This window comes from Balaenoptera musculus, chromosome 2 (assembly GCF_009873245.2).
Source record: "Balaenoptera musculus isolate JJ_BM4_2016_0621 chromosome 2, mBalMus1.pri.v3, whole genome shotgun sequence".
Classification (NCBI taxonomy): Eukaryota; Metazoa; Chordata; class Mammalia; order Artiodactyla; family Balaenopteridae; genus Balaenoptera; species Balaenoptera musculus.
This window is the reverse complement of record NC_045786.1, coordinates 32,181,096-32,202,478: the sequence shown is the minus strand read 5'-3', so window position 1 is coordinate 32,202,478 and position 21,383 is coordinate 32,181,096. Positions and strand designations below refer to the sequence as shown.

Genomic DNA, 21,383 nt, shown 5'->3' with positions numbered 1-21,383 from the left:
GTATGGGGAGCTGACAACCCTAATATGGCTGACGCAAAGAGGGCTTCCTTGTTTGGGACATGGGCTGAACACCAGCCCCCTGGTTGAGTCCAGGGTCACTTGTAGGCCTTTTTGGAGGGGAACTCTCCCTTCACTCAGGCAACCTTTGAGATCTCTGCCCCTGGCCTTGCAAGCACTGGAGTCGGCCACAAAAGAAAGGTTTGAGTTTTCACTACTGTTTCTAGGAGTCCTGGGGTTCCTCAGTCACACTGAAGCCAGCAAGCATGGCCATAAACCAGAAAAATGAAAGACCCTGAAACAGACCCAGGCCAGGAAGACATTCTACATCTTAGAAAAAATGCAGGCTGTTCAGCAGGGTCACCCACCGTGTAACTGCTTTCCGGGGCGGGGGGGGGTCGAGAGTGCGGCCTTTCGGGGCCTGCGACCCCCTCTCTTCCACACGCGCTCCACGTGTCGTGATGATGAGATGCTAGCAAGAGCCCATTCGAACTTAGCCTGAGATTCATGGATTTCTCCCACCCTTCAAGTGAGATGAATTTTAGCCCCAGATGAGTCAGGTTGCCTGCTGGCTGGAACCCCAGGCCGAGTGCTTGGGGCTGCCGGGCCGGAGTTCCCTCCAGGTGCCCTGAGGCAGAAGAGCAGCGGCCCGGCCCCCCAGGCCCACTTCAGAAGGACCGCACCCTGCCATTAGATGAGAACTACTTTGGGAACGAAGACACACTCACCTGCCGAAAATAGCCAACGCCTGCATATTTCTGTTTTAAGGCAATGTCACCCTTCCATCTATCAGACGGAACAGCCCTGGGTCACTTAGAGGAAACATTAAATTAAGTGCTCTCTTTGGAAACAGCAAACGCCCGCTCTCCCTCCCCCACCCCCCACCCCGCCTCTAAAACAAACCACTCTTCTTTTATTCCAAGATGACTGGGTTTAGAGTCCTTTTGCCCCCTTCCTATACGCAGAGAGCAGGGGGGTCGGAAACCCTTCTTCCTCCGCGATGCTGCGGCAGGTCACAAGAAGCCTGGCCCCTCGGGGCACGCGGCTCCTTCTCCCTGCCTTCAGGGACCCGTGCGTGGCGAGCACACCAAAGGAATTTGGAATAAAATTCCTGAACCTGGAATGTGAGTTCCTGAGACATGAAGTGTGTTCGGAGTGTGGCTTTCTCTGCCCCCCCAGAAACAACTTCGGGAGGGACCTCCGAGGGCCCTTCCGGGCCTCACTTTGGAACCGGGCGTGAAGAGCTCTCACCCCAGGTGCTCAGGGCGCAGCTCCGTCCAGGTGGCCAGCATCCCGTTCTCTCTCCTGGACCAAACGCGAGCAGGGCTGTCACACAGCCCAAAGAGAGCCAGGTGGGGCCACCCCCCTCACCCGCCATTCCCACCTGGTTCCCACCCATAGCAAGAGCAATGCTCCCGCCCAGCTCGGGAGCTACCATGCTACTCAGAAGCCACCACCACACCACTGGCTGATCCCAGCTGACACACAGCAGAGTTAGAAATGGGCACCCGGAGCGCTGCAGACAGCCTGCCCCTGGCTGCTAGGGACAGAGGGCGCCCATCTGCTCTGGAGCCGCCCAGGGGCTACGAGCACCAGCTGGGCCTGGGTCTCCGGGGTTCCTCTGTGCTGCATCCCTCGCCGTGATTGGCTGGGGGTGGAAGCAGGATGACCACAACCAAGGCACTCTGGGCTCAGGGAAGCCCCTCTACGGCCCTCTGAGTCCCAAGGATCATTCCTCCTCATCGCAATGAACAGAGGTCTCTGCAAGATACCCCAAGTCCTTCCCAAACCACACCCCCTGCCCCAACACACACACACACTCACACACACTGTCCTGGGGACTTGTATTTACAGGCCCCGACTCCCTGGAGGAAGGGAAGGGAGGTGACTGGGCAGGTGGTGGCTTCAGCTCTCCGCTGAGGAGCGCGCTGGAGCCCGGCCTGACCCACCTGCCCAGGTCAGAGCTCCGGGAGAGACGTCCCGGAGCACGGGAAGGCTGGCGGTGGGGGCCCTGCACCCTAGTGCCCCACAGGCCGGGGGTGGGCCAGGGCCTCCCAGGTAGGAAGGGAAAAAGAGGAGGGGAAGGGAGGAGTCCAGGGGACACAGGGCTCATGGAGAAGCTGAGGGTTCGCTAATTCTGAGCTGGGGACACGGTGGGTCTGAAAAAAGCGTTTCCCACAACTTCCGTCCAGTGCTCCCCAGGGAGGAAAGAGAATGCACGTTCTCCGACTGCATTTCCCATGACATCCGCCTCGCCACCCCACAAAGTTCCAAGTCACAATGTTCCGGTCTCTTGCTACGGAACAGTCTCTGTGAAGTGCCGAGCGTGGCCACAGCAAGCCACATACACAGAGCGTCTGGCCGGGTGGCCCCGCTTTACCCATCGTGTCAAACAAAGGCATCCCAAGAGCAGGGCCGGTCGGGGAGAACGTGGGAACTGGACGCACCAATGACACCTTCGGACACCCTTGTAGGAGGCCAGTCAGAGAACGTGGTGTAATAGTGGAAGGTCCTGGGGCCTTCTGCGGGGACACAGCAGCGGGCGGGGGCCCTGGCCATGTGGACATCAGATGGTGCGGCCGGCTGCCCAACACGGGTTTTTTGCATCTCTGCTTCCAGCGCTCCGAGGGGGACCTGGGCAGGGTCCCGGAGGCGAGGACCCCTACAGTCTCCCTGGGGAGTGCTCCCCTTACCCATCACGGCTTAAGGCGTCCCTCTGAGCCGTCTGCATTCTGAGCCCACTGCCAGCTGGGGCGAGGCTGAAGCTGGGAAGGGGGCAGGAAGAGGGAGCCACGGGCCCTGCTTAGGGGTCTGCCCTGGAAGCACAAGGTCGGTGACCACGGCTCCAAACTAACCAACCGGCCTATCCGCCGCTGCGCTGAGCTCCACCTGCACTGCTTTGCCCCCAATGTGTGGCCCAAACCCCAAAAGGAAATTCCAGAGTGCAAATCTATGTACAGAGTAAGGCGGCAGGAAGGGGGTGTCCTCACTGACCTCGTGGAACATGTCCATCCCTGAGAAAGGGGGGGTTCAACACCGCTGAATCACCTTCGTGGGTATGTCTCTTGTGCAATCGTGGATGGTGTTTTTTGGAATTTTTTCGTTGTTTTTTTACAAATTTGACACCTGAGGTGAAGAAAATCGTTTTTTTGTTGTCATTGACTTCATAAAGTTCTCTCTTCTGATTACAAAAGGAAACGACACGGAATCACGGGAGGAAGTGAGAGCATCTGCTCATGGCTGTGGTAAGGAGGAGGGGCCGCGGGGCTGGGTGGGGCCTAGGGTGGGTGTGGTAAGGATGGGGCGTGGCTTGCCGCAGGCCCCGCCCCCGCCCCGCCCCGCCGCAGGTGCTCAGGGCGAGCTGGCCGGGCTGATGGTGGGGCTGCTGGCGTCCGAGCGGCTGTAGTCGCTGAGCGAGCCGGTCCGCGAGCCCCCGCCGCGCCGCTGCAGCATCCCTGGGTGGAAGTTGGCGTGGCGGCGCGCGTGCTTGGTCAGGTGGTCGCTGCGCATGAAGCGCTTGTCGCAGATGGGGCAGCTGAACTTCTTCTCGCCTGTGTGCGTGCGGTAGTGCCGCGCCAGCTCGTCAGAGCGCGCGAACTTCTTGTTGCAGTCCTGCCAGCTGCAGGCGAAGGGGCGCTCCCCTGTGGGCGACACGGCAGAGGGAGGGTCAGTTACAGCCCACACCCCAAGCCTGCCCCTCCCTCCCTGCGCACCTCCCTCGGTGCCCCGTCTCCACCAGCCTCGGCTACAAATCCTTCAGGGTACAGGTGTGGGCGCCAGCGCCCTCCTGTCCGCAGGGTGGATGTAAGCAGACATCTCCCGGGAGGAAATGGCAGCATGCCAGGTGCTGCGGCCCCCTCAAGTACTCGGCACGGCGTGCCACGCAGCACCTCTGCAGGGTCAGCTGTCCCTAGGCGGTGGCGGGGAGCACAGGCCGGTCCCTGGGCTCTAAGAAGAGGAGCTAGGAGGAGAGGGTGGAGGGGTCAGGGAGAGCTCGCAGGCCTGCAAGTTTGGCCACACCACCCTGGCCCCAGCAGGAGCCCTACTCCAGAGCCCCCAAGCCCTGCAGACAATTTGCTGACGCCAGCGCCCAGCCACCATTCAGACGGTCCACAGTCTCCTCATCTGTAACATGAATGGTCGGATGGACTATTTCCAGGGCCTGAGAGTCTATGACCGGTATGTCTGTTTACCACAACAGGCTCCAACTAGAGTCTGCTGCTCCTCCTCTCAGAGATGTTCCAACATGGCCGAGAGGCAGCAGAGGAGGAGACTGTGGGGTGACACCTAGAAGTGGGAGGTAAGGAAGGCTGGCTACAGTCAGGACCTCGCCCCTCCCTCCCATCCCCTGCTCAGGGCAAGGGGCAGGCCAGCCTTTACCCAGGCAAACTCTGAACCACGCACACACACAAAAGACATCAACTGCACAGGGAGAACCAGCAGGGGGTTCTAGCACCCCAGAATGCAGCTCTCTGGCACTGGGGGTGGCCACACAGTACACTTTCCTGCCCCGTTTCTCCCCCTCCCTCCCGGACTCTGGCCCTGAAGCTGAGAGCCAGCCCTTGAAGCTGGTCCACCAGTGCTCAGCAGAGGAAATCTACACCGCCCACTCCAAATGAGCCCATCAACCTTAAATATAAACAGACACCCAAAGATGGCCAGATATCCAAGGAAAACCAGTGGCATGAAAGGGAAAGGCCAAGAGCAACAAAACCACTGACTCCAGAGGAAAAAAGAGTAAAGCTGGGAAACAGAAGAGAATATTAAGCTAAAAATTCTAATCAGCATTCTCAAAGAAATTTCAGATAAAATTTTATGCATAAAGCAAACAGGATAAAAAGGAAGTTCAGAGAACAAAAAAATAGTGTTTAGAAGTTGGGAGTATTGCTGCCCAAACAAAAATTCCATAGAAAAGCTGGAAACATACTCAAGGAAATATCCCAGAAAAAGAGAACAAAAAAACAGCTCTAGAAAATATGTGAATGCCGCAGTGTTCTCTGTCTCCTAGCAATGCTGAAGCTGAGAGCTGTGTGTGGCTGTTTGCTCTCCTTATTGATTTTCTGTTATGGGGTGGGGGGCGGGCCGGGTGGGGTGGGGTGGTTTCACAATCAAGCAAGAGAGCAAACCATCACTTCCCATCTGTTACTAACAGTAAGAGCTAGAAGTTCAGCGTCACAGGGAATCAATCCTGTGGGTACAACATCTAACTAACAGAAGACGCTGAGGAAAAGAACAAAAAAATGGAGAAGAGGAAATTACCAAAGAAACAATAGAACAGTATCTGTCGGAGTAAAAAAAGGAGACAGGAAACTAACACGGAAAGTGTTATTAGCACAGAGGTGGGCCGGGGGAGTGAGTAAAGGCTCATGCTGTGAGAATATCTGCAGTGTCAGAACACTAGGTAGGAAGAGGAGATCCCAAAACTTACTGGAGAGAAAGGGGAGAAGCAGGAGGCCCGGGAGGGAACAAGGCTGGGACACACACCAGACTTCTAGTAAGTTACACTAGCTGCTAGATGACAGAGAAACACAGCCTCCCAAGTTTACCTTGCACACTCTAGCAAAAATAAGAAAAAACTGAGAGGCCAGGGAGGTAAGTGAACAATGAAGGGTCATCCCAGGACAAGAGTGAGGGAGACTTGGTGGGCCACTGGAGCTGTGGGCCAGGAATCACAGAGGGAGGGTTACAAGAAGAAAGGGAGTTCCATGTGCCATAGAGTATGATCAAGAGGCTGAATACATTTCAGGACACGGGCAAGGCACATACTATTCTTTGGTTAAAGAGAAAAAAGAGAGGCAATTAGTAACTCCAGGAAAAATAGAAGACATGTAAGAAAATTGTCTAAATTAGAAGCAAACTAAAATGCCACATGATTATGAGCAATGAAGGAAGAGCTCCAAGCCAAACACTGTTTTAGGGGCTTTTTGTGTATTATTTATCCTTCACAACAACCCCATGAGGTGGCAGAAGGGAATGCAGTTCCCAACACAGGCCCTGGCATACGGAAGCAATCTTCACACAGTCGTGATCATGTGAACCCTAGCACTATTTGTCAGTGTTTAGAATCCAACTTATAGACAAAGCCCATACCACTGATTCGTGGCCCCAGGAGAGAATGTGGGTTTAAGGGAAAGGTAGGAATACACACATGTGCAGTCAAAGGAAATCTCTAAATGAGGTTAAAAGCTATAAGAATAATCAACAAAAGAATTAAAAACAATCATATAACCATCAATTCAGGAGGAGGTGGGGGAGAGGTAGGAATGAGGTAATTCCTTAAATTTCAGGGTAGGGAGATAACGGATGGCATCTAAAGTTGATAAAATGAGAAACAGTAATAAAATCATACAGTTTTATTTATGGCAGTAACCACCAAGACAGCTAAAATCAGAGCAGTATTGATCTCTAGAGAATAAGGCTGGATTGGGAAGAGGATTTTTTTGCTGCTGCAAACTCTTTTGTGTTATGTGTCGTTTAAACAAATCATATGCATTTATGTTTTTGGTAACAATAAAAAGGAATGCTGAAAAATAATTCTTTAAATATCTAGCCCAACACCAAACCATATTTAAAGAAAAGTTAGAATTTTAAAACTGTTAATCGGTTCTGGGGGGGGAAAGAATCAATACAAAGTTTCAGAGGTGCCGCACACTAATCCCACCCTAGGAGATTCACAGTGCACAGTTATCATTTAAGTGCTTGGAAAGGTCCAGCACGAAATACAGTGGTGTCCTTTCACGTGACCGGCGCTGCACTCAAGACTTTGGCGCACCAGGTCCAACAGATGAGGCTCAGCTCCTCTCTCCACGGTGTACTGATGCGTGGCCTCAGACATAGGCCTCACTGCCTGCAGGGGGGATAAATAGTGGCCCCACCAAAGATATGTCCAAGTCCTGACCCCTGGAACCTGTCAACATGACCTTATTTGGGAAAAAGGTCTTTGCAGATACAATTAAGGTAGGGATCATGAGATGAGATCACAAACATTAGAAGAAAAGGGGAAAGGACTCCAGGGAGTGATGTACCCATAAGCCAGGGGACTCGGAGTCTGGGGCAGCCACCAGACACTGGGCGAGGGAACTAACGCTGCCAACACTTTGACTTCACACTTCTGCGCTCCAGAACAGTGAGAGAGCATACTTCTGTTGTTCTAAGCCACCCAGTTTGTGGTTAATTGGTTACAAAAGCCACAGGAAATGAACACAGTGCCCCATCCTCACAGTGGGGTCCACGTGGGGATTCTACAGGGTTGCACACAACCAGCCCTTGGCACTGTGCCTGGTACAGGCCCAGTGCTTACTCCCGAGACGTTATTTTTGCTCTTATCTATTATTCTTGTCAACTAGGTCTCCTCAGATTTGGGCCTGCCGGGAGGGGCAGGGGTTGGGGGTGCTGGGCACAGAACCAACCCAAAGCCACACTCAGCCTTGCTTCCTGATAAACCCTGTGTCCTCACTGGGAGGCCTGTCCTTTTCAGGGTCCTTCTGCTGCAACCCCGGGAGGCATGTTAGATGTATATAATTAGAGATGGGATGCATGACCCCAGGGCAGCAGCGAAAGGCAGCATCCAACAGGATGGGATGTTGGTGCCAGGCAGCCTGGTGGCAGAAGGTGGGGAAAGCCCAGCGTCGCTACTCGGCCGGCACGCAGCCCTTGGCCTACTGGGGCATCAGCAGCACGACACTTTTATGGAGCACAAAAGCAATGCCCAGCCCTGGGAACGTGGGTGTGATGTCGACAGACAGGGCTCTCCCTGGCCCATTCTCTATTCTTCTGTCAGCCCGTTCCAGGTGGCCAATAAGCTGGTCCACAGACAGACGGATAAACCATTCAGAAGTTATGATTCAGGCTGGCGAGGAGCAGCACCGGGTCTTGCTTGGCTGGCCTCTGGGTGGTGACATTCAAGCGGCACCCGGGAGGCTGACCAGCAGCAGCGGGAGAACTGTGAACGGATGGGGCAAAGGCAGCCGGTACAGGGGGACAGAGACCAAGAGACCTCCACAGCAGCACTGCTCACCCTTTTAGTAAGGAACCCGGGGAGATTTTGTTCACCTGGGTTATGTCCATTGACATTTATCACAGAAATTAAAACAAAACCATTTAAACTCAAGCACACATTCCAGTAGCGGTCAGAGGGATGATGTCATCACACATCACGCAGCCTCTGGAGCATTCCACTGTATTCTTTTGAGAAAATAAAGGACAAATAATGCTATTGTTATGAAAATAGTTCTGACCTTATCGCCCCCTGGAAGGGTCTGGAGTACCTGCAGGTGTCTCTGGGCCTCACTTTGAAAACCGCCACTGCCGCTCAGGGACTGACCCCAGGTGGCACGTGGCTGAGCTGAGCTAGGGGAGGGGTGGTTGCACCCAGAGCGGGGCAGGGGCCAGCAGGTCCGGAACCGGCGGGGCGTGCACCCGTGCACCAAACAAAGCCGAGCCTCCTCCTGGCCAGGCTCCAGTTCCGCACCTGCCTCCTCCTGGGATGTGACCGGCAGACAGCAGCGGTACCGCGGGGCTGCCACCGGAGGGCGCTAGGCCCAGCGCACAAGGGACCCTGGTCCTCTGGAAGGGAGACCGGACTCAGACCCCAGACCCCTGAAGGAAGCCCAGGCCTCCTGCAGCCTCCCTGGAGCCCAAGCCTGGGGTGGGCGCACTTCAGCTCGCTCTGCCCGCCCCCCCCTTCAGAAGCCAGGAGGGCGGCAGGTGTGTGGGCGGAGGGGGCAGTGGGACAGGATGGCGAGAGGGCCTAGTGAGGGAAGGAGGAAGGGGGCTGGATGCACAGGAAGGAGGGAGGGCCAGGGTCACTGTGGGCGGCCCTGGGGACCCAGGGGCTGGAGGGTGGGAACCCGCCAGCGGGTGCTAGGCCCTAGAGAGCCAGGACTGAGGGGTGTGGGTAACGGTGGGGGCAGGCCGAGGACCTGCTGGTGCTGGCCGTTGGGGGCGCAGTGTGGGGAGGAGCTGGGGGGCCCGGCCTGGGGGTAGACAGTGGCGGGAGGTGGATAGTTGGGGGCGGGAGCACGCAGGTAGCGGGTCGTGGGGGCGGGCCGGGGGCACGCAGGGCGGGGGTTACATAAATGTTCCCTGGCACCCTGCGAGGCGGCTGAGAGCAGTTGCCTCATCTTATCAGGGAACAGGGCGTCCCACACTCTTGCCCAAGCCGCAGGCCTGGGCGGGAACAGTATGTTCTCTCCGAGAAGCCACAAGAGGCTCCTCGCGGAGCCCCTCCCCCCTTGGCCCCGCCCCAGGCCCGCCCCCCGCAGGTGCAGCTGGGCTCACTAGTGCGCATGCTCCGGCTCAGACCGCCTCCTGCTCGCCCTCCGGCAAGGGCGTGTTCCCCGTGACCTCCCTCGCCCCATCCAGCCTCGGCCAAACTGCCAGCCTCCACAGGGTGAAGGGAGGTGCTGGCCCCAACAGCACCTACAAAAAAGACCATCGTGGCTCTTCGCTGTGTGTGAGCCTCTGGTGGGCAGTCAGGGGCGGGGAGTTGGGGTGTGTGTGTGCCCTGAGCCAGGACCACAGCAGCATCTGCAGAACAGGGCCCCTTCTGGGCAGTGAGTGCTGGGCTCTACTGGCCCGGGCTCGGGTAAGCCTGGCTGAGCTTCCCTCCGTGGAAGGGAGAAGGGAGGAGAGGCATCTCTGACCAGGGTCCCCGGGACAGAAAAGCAGATGGTGCAGGGGTACCCAGGCCTGCAAGAGCAGAACTCAGTGAGCACAAGGCATCCGTGCAGGTGTGTGTCTGGGGGGGTGATGGTGAGAGGCAGGGCTGGTCCAGAGAGTCAGAGGGTGGCACGGGGAGAGGCCTCCACAGAGAAACAGCTGCTCCCCGGCTCCCAGGCCCCAGCTACTCGCTGCTAGCAAGAGGCCTGTCATTCATCAATAGATAGCTCCAATCTGTGGTCGCCAGCACAGGGCTGCTTCCAGCTCCCAACCTCAAAACGGCCACGTTCTTCACTCCTGGGAGGCCCGCTCTCCCTCCCACTCTGAGGCATCTCGGCAGATGGCTAACCACTGGGGCCGATCAACCGCCAGCCTCTAAGGAAAGCCAAGCTGGCAGCCTTGGGGTCAGCAGAAAGGCCTGTCCTCTGAGGGGTAGGCTGACTTTCCTATTTTCTTTAGGAGGCCATTTGGCTACTCTGCTGGTGGTTTACGGACCCACATGGAGCTGACACACAGATGCCCCGTCTCCTGGGAAGTCCAGGCTGCAAGCTCTTACCCACCATTGTACAGGTGAGGGAGGTGAGGCCCAGGAAAGAGAGCTGCCACTCAGTGGGGTCCCCCTCACCCCAGGACTCAGCAGGCAGCAGAAGAGGCGATTTCTGCATGGAAGCAGCCCCTGCAGGGGGCAGTGCCTGCCCTTCCCAGACTCCTGCGCGCCTACTCCTTTGTCATGGCCGCATTGCACGTTAACTGTGAGGGTTAAGTGGGAGAACACACAGGTGCTCAGAGCAGATATGCTGTTCTCGCTGGTGGGGCTCCTGGGAGCGTCCCCGGCCAGATACCAGCCAGTACCCATCTCTGCTGAAACAGCCTGGCCCTGGCCTTGCCCCTGCCCTGGGTGCTCTCCTCCACCGCTGCTGTGATGCACGCGTGTGGCTCATCACACGCTCCTGTGTACTCTCGCACATGCCAGGGCTGGCAGGACATGAAGGGAGGCGGCACCTGGCTGGAGACTGCTACACACAGCCTGGGGGCACGGGTTAAACGAGAAAATCCGCCTTCTGCAGATGTGTGTGTCTCCACGTTTGTACAATGGATGCAGGTGTATTCTTAATAGTAGACGTTTTTGGTTGTTGCTTTGCCTTGCTTTGTTTTGGAATAGGGTAACTTGATCCTAAAATTCATTCAGAAAAATAAACAAATACAAACAGCCAGAAAAATGCTGAAGAAGAAGAATGAGGTGGGGGGACTGGACCACCAGATACAACATGCCGTTGCACAAGCTGCTGACCGGCAGTGGAGCACAGCGGAAATGCCTGGACCAGATTCTAAGATCATAGGAACTGTGTAGCAGAAAGCAGTGACACCTAAGGCAAGGCAGAGGGGCAGTGTCCAAAAATGTCTTAGGACAACTAGGTAACAACCGGTCCATGCTTCACACCTGAAACCAGGCTAAGTTCTGAATGGGTCAAAGATTTAAATGGGAAAAGTGAAACCACAGATGTTCTAGGGGAAAACCTGAGAACATTCCTTTAAAATGCTAAGATAGAAGAAGTTCTTTCTATGAATCAAAGTCTAAAACCCATAAGTGAAAAGATTGATAAATTTGACAACAAAGTATAAAATATGTCTCCACGGACAAAGTCACAAGGAAAAGCAAAAAATAAACTGAGAAAAATAAATCTGCAGCTCTTGTTACAAAGGGCTAATCTCCAATACAGGAAGAGTTCACAGAAATTAAAAGGAAAACATAATAATAGAAAAATAGGCAAGGGCTGTGGCTGACAGTTCATAAACAGGAGGTACAATGACTCCTGAACATCTGAAAAGATGCTCAACATCACCCAGCAGGAGACAAATATAAATGAACCCCCAGAGACACCTGACTTTTCACCTATCAGGGTGCTGAGATGGTGGGAACAGGTACTCCCACACTTTGCTGATGGAAGTACAAACTGCCACAATCTCTACGGAGGCCAACTTGGCAATAACTATCCAAATGACAGACGTTGTGTATCCTCTGAACTCACAACTTGGGGGAGCTATCCTACAGACACACCTGCACACCTACAAGATGGGATGTGTGCCTGACTACGCGGTGCGGCAAAAGCCTCAAAACAGTTCATGCCTTTCCAGGGCCCGTTACATAAATTTAACAGACACCCGTAAGACAGAATCCTGTGAAGAAGGAGTGGAACACGTTCTGAACTGAGACGGAAAGGTCTCTGAGGGACAGCGCTGAGTGAGAAAAGCGAGGTCCCGAGCAGAACGCGCGGTCAGGAGGCTGAGTACTGCGTGCACACCCACGCGCGTCTGCCTGTGTCTGCAGAGGTGCTCTGGGCGGGCATCTGAGAACCTGGAGCCGAGGATGGTGGGGGCAGAGAGCTGAGCGCACAGAGGGCAAGGAGGACTTGGAGAACTTTCCTTGGGAGACGACTTAACCCCCCGGATTTTGAAACACACAGTGTATTTACCTATTCGAAAAATTAAAAACAGAAATCTGTAGCAAACTAGGAAACGGTAGCCACAAATAACACAAATTGAAAAGCGGGTGTTAAATGAACAACGCTTGCATTCCTGGCCAGGCTGTTTCCACAGCACATCCCAAATCTCACCGCCACAGATACCAGTCCAAGGGCTCCCCTTAGAACCTGGCAGGGGGGGTGGGCCTGAGAGCATGAGAAACTCAGGAACAGCAATTAAGTCCAATCTGCTTTTCTAGAAGGAGTTCCTAGGGCAGGACTCCAGGGCTCCAGAGCCCCTGGTCCCACTGCAAATGGGGTTGGAAGGCATTCCCTGATAAAGAGTTTGACAGACGGGGCCTGACTTAAAAGACCGCGGCGACGCATTCTAACAGCTGCAGACCCAGGGCTGTAATCATGCGCTGGAGGTCCCCCAGGCTCCTGTCATAAAAGTCGCTCTGTCCACCCTCCCACGACTGACTGACCCTTTGGAACCAGCCCAGGTGGACGGGGCAGGCGCCAGCTGCCACCCTTCCTCCCCTTGCAACCCAGGCGAATTCACCCCACTGTCAGGACGCAGACCCCAAGTTCCAGGCAGGAGAATCGATGTCCTCTGCCAGGGCTCGGTGAAGAGGTAGGAACTGGGGGTCCTATTCAGGCTTCTGGGAAAGGGTTTCCTCTCGGACCAAAAAAAGCCAGGATGAGGGCAGGGCGTGCGCGGGGCGGGGGGAGCGGGCACAGCGCGGAAAAGCCTCTGGGGTCTTGCGGGACTGAGACGTCGGGGGTGGCACAGTCACCGGTGGCTGCACGGAGAGGTCCGAGGAGACTCACTCCGGAGCCAGACCACAGGCCAAGCCCCTGGCCAACCTGGCCACCCCCGCCCCAAAGAAGCCAACTCTTCAAGGTCAGCCGGGGCCCCTGGGAGACGGCCTGGTCCAGTGGGCCACGCGACCCCCTTCCTGTGCCATTCACCAAAGGCACAGAAGCGCCCTGCTCTCACCCGCTTCTCCACACAGCCTGTGTAACCACTCTGGCCCCACTTCCTCTTCCTGGGCCCCCTCCCCCAGCCCTCAGTTCCTCCCCGCTGTGCCTCCCGGGTGGGCCTGGCTGGCAGGGACCCCACGGCGCACAGGCGTGTACTCTCGAGGTGCACTACTTGGGACCCCACCCACCCCAAGACGCAGGCAGGGGTCAGGACGGACCATCTCAGAGACGGGGACTGAGGTCAAAAGACAGAGTGACCTCCCCCAGCTCACACAAGGCGTGGCTGGCCCGCGTCCAGCTTTCCTCTTCCCCACCGTGGACCGGGCTCAGCTGTGGCCAGCTGCCCATGCTGACCTCGGCCACAACATCCCAGGTGAGAGCAGGAGAGGAACCCTGGAGGCCACTGGCCCATCACCCAGACGGGGCCCAGAGGCCAGCACCTGCCCCGCCGAGACCACCCTCCCCACTCATGCCACAAGGCCCCCCTCGGCTCCCCAGGGAGGAGCCAGCAGCCCCCCCAGCCTGGGCAGGGGTGTCCCTGCCTGCACCCAACGTGTGTGAAGCGCCGGGCGGCTCTCTCCTGAGAGGCTGGCCTGTCTGCAAGGACTGGGCGCCCAGAGGCAGCACCCTCAAAACCAGAGCCCGGCACCCCGCCTCCAGGCCCGGCACCTACACCTGGCCTGTTCCAGGTGCAAGAAGCAGGCCCTGTTTCCCTCAGGGAAAAGAGTCACGAGGCTCAAACAAAACAGAGCCAAACAATGGACTTTTCAGAGTTGACTTCATAAAGCAAATAAATCAGAATAAAAATGAATAAGCCATTATACTATAGTCTAAAATGCCTCTGGTTTTTGAGGGAGCTGATGCAAAACAAACCCTCAGTCACTGACCTACTTTTGCTACAACAGTTGAAGATGCAGAGGACCTACCCCAGACACCCAGGAAAGAGCCCAGGAAAGCTCCCGGGCCCCACCCTCAGCAGCCCAGGTCACCAGACCCACCAATGCCCCGCTAGCCTCGGCCACTTGGAGCAGTTTATACCCAATTTTGTTTGCGGAGAGCAGACGCTGGAGCAGTAGGCTGGAGGCCTTGCCCTGCAGCAAACCCGGGTGCTGTTCCGTGCATCCAGGGCTGCACACACGGCGCAGGGGGGCCACCCACCGCCCCACCGCCTAGCCCTCTCCCCACCTGAAGAGGTACACGCTGCCCACTCTGACGGGGGAGAACAGCACTCTCGGGGGCCTTCCAGATCAAGGGACAAAGGCCGGCCCCTCCCATGTCACAGGCCTGGCTAGGGCCTGCCCTTCTCCTCACATCCTGCCTGGCCCTCCACCTGTCCCTATGCCCTCCTCCGGCCCAGCCTGGAGCAGGTGTCCAAGGGAGCTGACCCTGGGGACACGGGCCAGGAAGGAAAGCAGAAGCCATTCTGAAAGCCCCACCCCTGCAGTGCCCCCAGAAACCTCAGGGCTGGAGCGACCCCTTCCTCTACAGGTCCGCAGGGGACCAATGCCTAGGGAGGGCCAGTGAAAGCTGCCCCCTTCCCCCGGGACCCCGAAATGGTGCTCCTTGGAGTCGCCCCCAAGGTCACCGGAACCAGGTTTCACGTGTTGGGTGGGGCGGGTGAGCATGGAGCCGGCCGGCTGTCTCTCTGATGTTCTCGCAAACCACAGGCAGGGGTCCACTTACACGCAGTTCCATTCCCACGGGCCATCCAGGAACACAGACCACTGAGCGGCTGAGCCCCACTGTCCTGTGCATGTGGGAGATGCACGTGCTGCAGAGGTGTAACTGCAGGAAGGACGCACGGTTATCCTGGGTGATCTAGGGAAGACGGGACTCACACACGTCCTTTCTGAATTCCTATAGTTTTCTACTGCACTGCTTTTTGCAGTCAGAAAGAATGCAATACATCAGTGACGTATACATACATGTCCATACATATCTATATACGTATACAGATATTACAGACTTCTGTTACAGAATAACAGTCCCACCAAACTCCAGCTCAGCTGACTGGGCCTGCTTCCATGGAAGCCAGCACCCCTGGCCTCTGCTGAGGGAGCAGCGCTCATTTACACGCACGGGCGCACATGCCTGCAAAGGTCAAGAGGACCACATGCCAGGAATTTCAGAAAGGTGTTTTCCCTGCGCTTGCTAAGGGTTACAAAACACACTGGAAAATTTCTGTTCCCAAGGTCCCCTTTCAAACAGCAATAATAAAATACCAATGGTTTCTGCCAGCAGGTGGCCAGCAGCCACTCCAGAAAAGGGCTCTGGAGTCTGGCTCTGTGTCTCTGTGTGTCACACACACACACACACACACACACACACGACTGACTCACAACCCCATGTTTCCCCTAAAGGGAAATGCAGGGAGAGGCATATCGGCTCCCACCCCAAAAGCTTCCAGATCCCGGACTGCTACCCACAAGGGACTTTCTCCAAGTGATTGAATGCCCCGAGTGACTCGTGAGCTGAACCCAAAGAACAGACGCAGACGTTTCCACTTCTTTCCTCTCTGTTTGATGGTCACATCACTAACTGCCTCCAAAGAGAAGTTGCGAGCATCTTCCCCCGAGCTGAGAGGAGCAACTCGGTCAAGGCCCCGGCCCCCCTGCCTGCAGTCGTGGGGGGAGCATCCCCTGCCTGGGAATCTGTGATCTGCTGCACACTAGCCCTGGCAGCTGCTGACAGCCTGGGACGGACATTTCAGGCCTTTCAGGCTATCTCATCAGAGATTTTCTCAAACACCCCAGAAAGGCAAGGACATGAGTTTGGAATCCAAAATTAAAGATCCAGGTTTATTTACTTGATAAAAATGTTCTTCACGTGAGGCTGATCAAAAGCAAAGGGAACTCGTATCCAAAATATATAAAGAACTCTTAAATCTCAACAGTAAGTGAACATTTGATTGTAACACTGAACAAAAGATCCAAATTCAACTGAAGAAGATGTGTAGATGGCAAACACCATGTGAAAAGCGCTCAATATCATTTGCCATCAAGGAAATGCAAGTAAAACCACGAAATGGCACTACACACAAGTGAGAACAGCTAAAATCCAAAAAAACTGACCGTGCTAAATGCTGGTGGAGTAGCTGGAACTCTCATTTGCTGCTGGTGACAATGCAATGTGGGACAGTCATTTTATAAGACGGTTTGACAGTTTCTCATGAAGTTAAAACACAGACTCACTAGACAAGGCAGCAATTCCACTCCTAGGCATTCGCCACGGGAAAGACCCTTTTATTCACAATCGGCCAACACTGGAAGTCAGCATTTTCTGCAGGTGACTGGATGAACACGAGCTGCATCCACACAATGGAGCACAATTCAACCATAAAAAGAAAGGAACCACTGATTCATGCACACACAAACGGATGCATCTTAAATGCCTCTTGCTAAGTCGAAAAAGCTGGACCCCAAAATCTATACCTTGTATGACTATGCATATGACCTTCTGCCAAAGGTAAAACTAAGGACAGAACACGCACCAGGGGTTCTAGGGGTTGAAGGATTGGGAAGTGGTTGACCACACAGGGGCATTTTTAGGGCGATGAAACTGTTGTGCCTGGTGCTGGGATGGTGGATACCAGACTCTCTGCATTTGTCAAAACCCATAGACTGTACTTCACCATGAATGCGCTTGAACATTTGCAAATGTTTAGTCTGTAAAGGCGGCTGGGGATCCCAGGATGGAAGGCAGACTGGGACAGCAGACTCTGGCCCTATTACAAACACATGGCATGGCCTCTGGGGGTGGTGGGTTGGGCAGGGACAAGGAGCCGACAGGAGGAACTGCACTTGAACGAAGCTCTAGCTTCTCACGAGAGAATCCAGGGTAGACAATCCCCGAAATGCTTCACAAGTATGCTGAGGCCGAACAAACAGGTGAACGCACGGTGGGTGGTGGGAGCCTGTGTCTTGCTGTTGGAGAGGGTGGTTATAGCTGAACCAGGGGGAGGCCAGTGAGCCCTTCCTGGGGGGTTGCCCTGGAGTCTGAGACGTCATGAACTCATGAGACGGTGTGAACCCATGCGTAGACCCAAGTGCACACAGAGGGATAAATGAGTTAACGGTATAAAGGCTAGGACTCATCCATGTTTCCTGGCTCTGTCCACCGGGAAGGGCTAGAAGCAGCAACACCCTGGGAGCAAGGAGCACCACAGCACCCAGATCTTGGTTTCTAAATACCACTTTCCAGTAAAAGGAAACAGGGATCTGTGGAGAAATGGCTCATCCTAGGACTAGAGTGGAAAACACACAAGACGAGCCTGAAGCAGCTTGTGAGGCCAGAAAGTGAGGAAGTGCACAGAAGCCAACATGAGGGGGGCAGGTCCAAGGGACACAGGAGCTAACCTGACCCAGTCCCTGCCCAAGGCTGGAACGTTTGAGCAACAAAATATCAGCAGTAAGTCACGTGGGTACCACTCTCCTACTGATATGAAGTGATGAGAAGAGCACTTCACCTCTGCGGTAGTTTCCCCCCAAAGCCATAAACCCAGTCTCACCCCAAGACAAACACCAGACAAATGTAAATTGAGGGACATTCTACACAATCCCTGGCTACCATCCCTCACAACTGTCAAGGTCAGGGGAAACAAGGAAAGTCTGGGAACCTGTCCCAGCCAAGAGAAGCCTAAAGAGAGCTGACAGCTATAGTTCAAATAGTGAATTACAGAAAACCCACTGCACTCACATTTTGTGATCATGACAACAGTGACCATGTGGCTTATTTCTGAGCAATAAATCAATACTTCTTAGATACTGCAAAGGGCTAGTACAGTGCCACTTGGGTAAAAAAGTAAATGCTGGTGAAAGTAAGTGATTTCTGAGGTTCCTCGGAAGTGTTAGCACTGGCTCACACAGTGGCCACCTTTGCCAGCCAGACACTTCCCTGCTCAACACTTGCCCATTCCAAGGACAAACGTGTAGGAGCTGCCTGGTGACTGTGGCAGAAACAGCTAAGTGCCCACTGGCCCAGCACCCACTGTCTGGGTCTTCTTTTTCTTTTTGTTTTGTTTTTTTTGTACTTTAGAGTCTTCTCTTTCCAGACAACACGAGTTTAGCTTTTGCAGCAGCAATGCACCAGGTTAAAATGCTTCCTGCCCGACTCCCTTGCAGCTATGATGGGCCTTGAAAACTGATTCTGGCCAATGAGTTCTGGATGAACTACTAGGTGCATTTTCATGATAGAGGGGGCTGTATCCACTCTGCTTTTCATGCTTGCTCAGGGCACATCCTCCCCACCCGGAGTGAGTTCCAACGCTGCAGGACCAGCAGAGTCATGCGATCACCACCCTCTGGGGCAGCCCTCTCCTCTCCCCACACAGCTGCCTTCTTGTTTGCCCTGAGAAGACTGCTGGCTGGGGCTCTGGCTGTCCTTCCTGGATAACATCTCTAGACAAAAACAAAACGAGGGCCCTGGCTGGTGGGCTAGACAACGCAGCCCGAGGCAGCAGTGGCGCCTGTGACGGGAAGGGGCTTTCCCTCCCAGGGCTGTGGCAGATACACCCCCAGGCAGCTCCCAGCTTCTGGGTAGCCCTCCAAGTCACCACTGACCATCAGACATCTGAGAAGAGCCTCTGACATGGTCGGGCGGGCCAGAGCGCCAAACAGGCCAGCGGAAAAAAGCAGCCCAGGGGATGCAGAGGGGCGGAGATGAAACTTCCAGAGCTGTTATTCATGCTCAGAGATAAGATATGGTGTCTGTGAAGCAAGAACAGGATGCTCCTTAAAGAGAGGAGACCCAGAAACTGAGTCTGAGAGCAAGGACACAGCAGAGGGATACGGCAGAGACTCAAATCTCAGCTCAGGGTTGCAAGAGAACACTGAGAAAGTCTCATAAAAAATGAGCTAAAGACAAATAAATGGATGACAAGAGAGCAAAGGTAAGAAAATGGAAGGATCCAGGTAAAGGAGCCCAGAGAGCCCGAGAACACAGAGGTGGGCCATCATCCAGGGCGGGCAACAACGAGGCCACGTTCAGGACCGGAACCTGGGCCAGGCAGCCCTGATTGAGACCGCGCCCACAGTTCCAAGGAGAGAGGAGCACATCAGGTACCCATGTCAGGAGTCAGGTGGCCTTGTCCTGGGAGCTACCTGCTCCCCGCGACGCGGCTCTGACGGTGGGTAGGCGCAGGGGCAGGCGGGGGACCCTCCCCACTCCCCAGCTCCGTGGTCACCGGTGGGGGGTGTGTGTGGCGTGCTTCGGGCTTCGACTATCTTTATTCCACGTTACTCGGCGCTACTCTAGCCTGAAACACGTAAGACTTTGGTTTCCGAATGGGGGCGCTCTGACATGTTAGGGGGTGTCCGGCATCCCCTGCAGAGAACGGAAGGCGGCGGGGCTGGGGGGTGCTGCTCGCAGGCTCTGCTCTCTTGTCCAGCAGGCCTGGCCCGGAGGCCACCCTGCTCGCTGGACCTTACCCCTCCCCCGGTCCCTGAGGCCCGCTCGCCACGCCCCAGGCTGGGCTTTGGTCAGTGGCTCCGGGCCCGCCCTCTTGAGGCCAGGGTGGTGGCCTGCAGGCCGGGCTGGGGCCCTGGGCACTGGGCAGGGAGCGGGCCTGGCTGAGCCAAGAGCCATGTTGGACCCCAGACTCTCCACGTCTCCTTGGCCCTGGAGGCTGGGGAGTTGCAGCCTCCAGGGGTCCGAGAGCCAGGCAGGGCCATGGGGGAGTGGGAGCGTTCCCAGAACAGCCTGGCTTCTGTTTAAAAGGAGAAACAGAAGAGTCCTCCTTCTCTTCCTCACGTCCGTGCCCCAAGGGTGTAGGGTCCCCGCTGAGAGGGCCTGGGGGTCCCCGCGGCAGGCCCCGGGCCGCCCCCACTCCCGGCCAGATGGCTGTGGGAACTCTGGCCACAGACACCGCCGCCCCCCTTCCTGGCGCTATTCTTGGTGTGTGTCTCCCTTTGGGGGGAGGACGAGGGTGGAAATGATCAGAAGCTAAAATTAGCAAACGGCAAACAATTGAGGCCAGGAATCTGAGGTCGGCTGAGGATAACGATTTGTTTTCTGTGGCCCTGAGGTGGTTTGAGCAATAAAGGGAATTGAAAATGAAAACAAATCTGGAAGCTGCCCAACCCCTGCCGAGACCAGGCCAGACACGGGGCAGCTCGGGGTGGGCCAGCCAGATGGCAGGGCCTCTGCCCAGCAGGGCCCCTCTCCTCCCTCCCACGGGGACTTCCTGCTGCCGCCCTTCGAGCGGGCCTTCTCCCCCATGGCCTTGGTGACTTCCCTGGCACTAGCCTGGCTGACTTCTTCTCCCGTGGAGGCGGGGGGGCATGGGGGCGGGCGTGGGCGGCTGACCTCAGCGGTTGTAAACCCCCGTGGCTGTGCCGTGAAGCCAGGCCTCCGAGCTCCTGCCTAGTTCCACGGGGACTCGCCTTCTCACCTGACCCAGTAAAACTGGGGACAGACCAGGAAATCAGGCCCAACGAGGGTCTGCGACACGCCAGGTCACACGGCGGGGGGGTGGGGGTGGGCGGGGGCCGGCAGAGGCCCTGAGCACACAGGGCGTGGCTAGGAGGCGGGCGCTTTGACTCCCGACCGCCCCCAGGGGGGCCGGCTGCACGGTGGCCACAGATGGACAAGGGGAGGGCAGCCGGCCTCATCGGCACTAGGCGGTCAGGGAGCTGCACTTCCCTAGAGGCCACACCCAACGGTCCTGGGACCTGGAAGCAACATTCCCCTTCACTTCTAAAGGCACTCGGCTTGGCCCGTCGATGCACAGCCTTTGCTAAAGCCCGCAGGGGCCTGGAACGCAGAGGCCACGGGGAGGCCCTGGCCCCGAGGATGGGTCTTCGTCCCTAAGACACAGCGGCTGCCGGCGACCCTTCCACGGGGCCAGCCCAGGGCCAGGAGCTGGAGCCACCGTATGTGACTCCACTGTCACACATGCACTCATCTCAGTCACCGAAGCTGCCGCAGGGCGCGTGCCAGCCCATACCTAGCCAGGAGGGCCCAGACCCGCACTCCCCCGGGGGGGCCGGCCAAGGCTGCATTTACATTTCCAGAAGTGCTGACCAGGGCCTGGCCGGCCACCGCCCTGGCCACCAGAGCCATGTGTTCAGAGCAGGGAGCCAGGGGGGCTTGAGGGGTGGAATCGGAGTCCAGGCAGAGAGTCCCCAGCGGACGCCAGCGCTGAGGAGAGATGGAAAGCTCTGGGCGTGGCCTGAGCCCCAGAGATGAGCAAAGCTTCTGCGGCCGCCTTCCCAGGGCCAGGAGACAGTGGCGTCTGAGGCCAAACCACACGCCCTCCAGCCCTGAGGGCAGGGAGATGGGGTG

The 21,383-nt window shown here is 56.2% G+C and overlaps 1 protein-coding gene across 1 annotated transcript in view; it reads right to left on the bottom strand.

The window, feature by feature from the left end:
• Positions 1-3,129: 3,129 nt before the first annotated feature.
• Positions 3,130-21,383, bottom strand: part of KLF13 (Kruppel like factor 13) — a 40,300-nt gene continuing 22,046 nt past the window's right edge. The window contains exon 2 of the mRNA XM_036842586.1: positions 3,130-3,638. Coding sequence (XP_036698481.1) covers positions 3,349-3,638 — 290 coding nt within the window. The 3' untranslated portion in view covers positions 3,130-3,348. The remainder of the gene's footprint in view (positions 3,639-21,383) is intronic.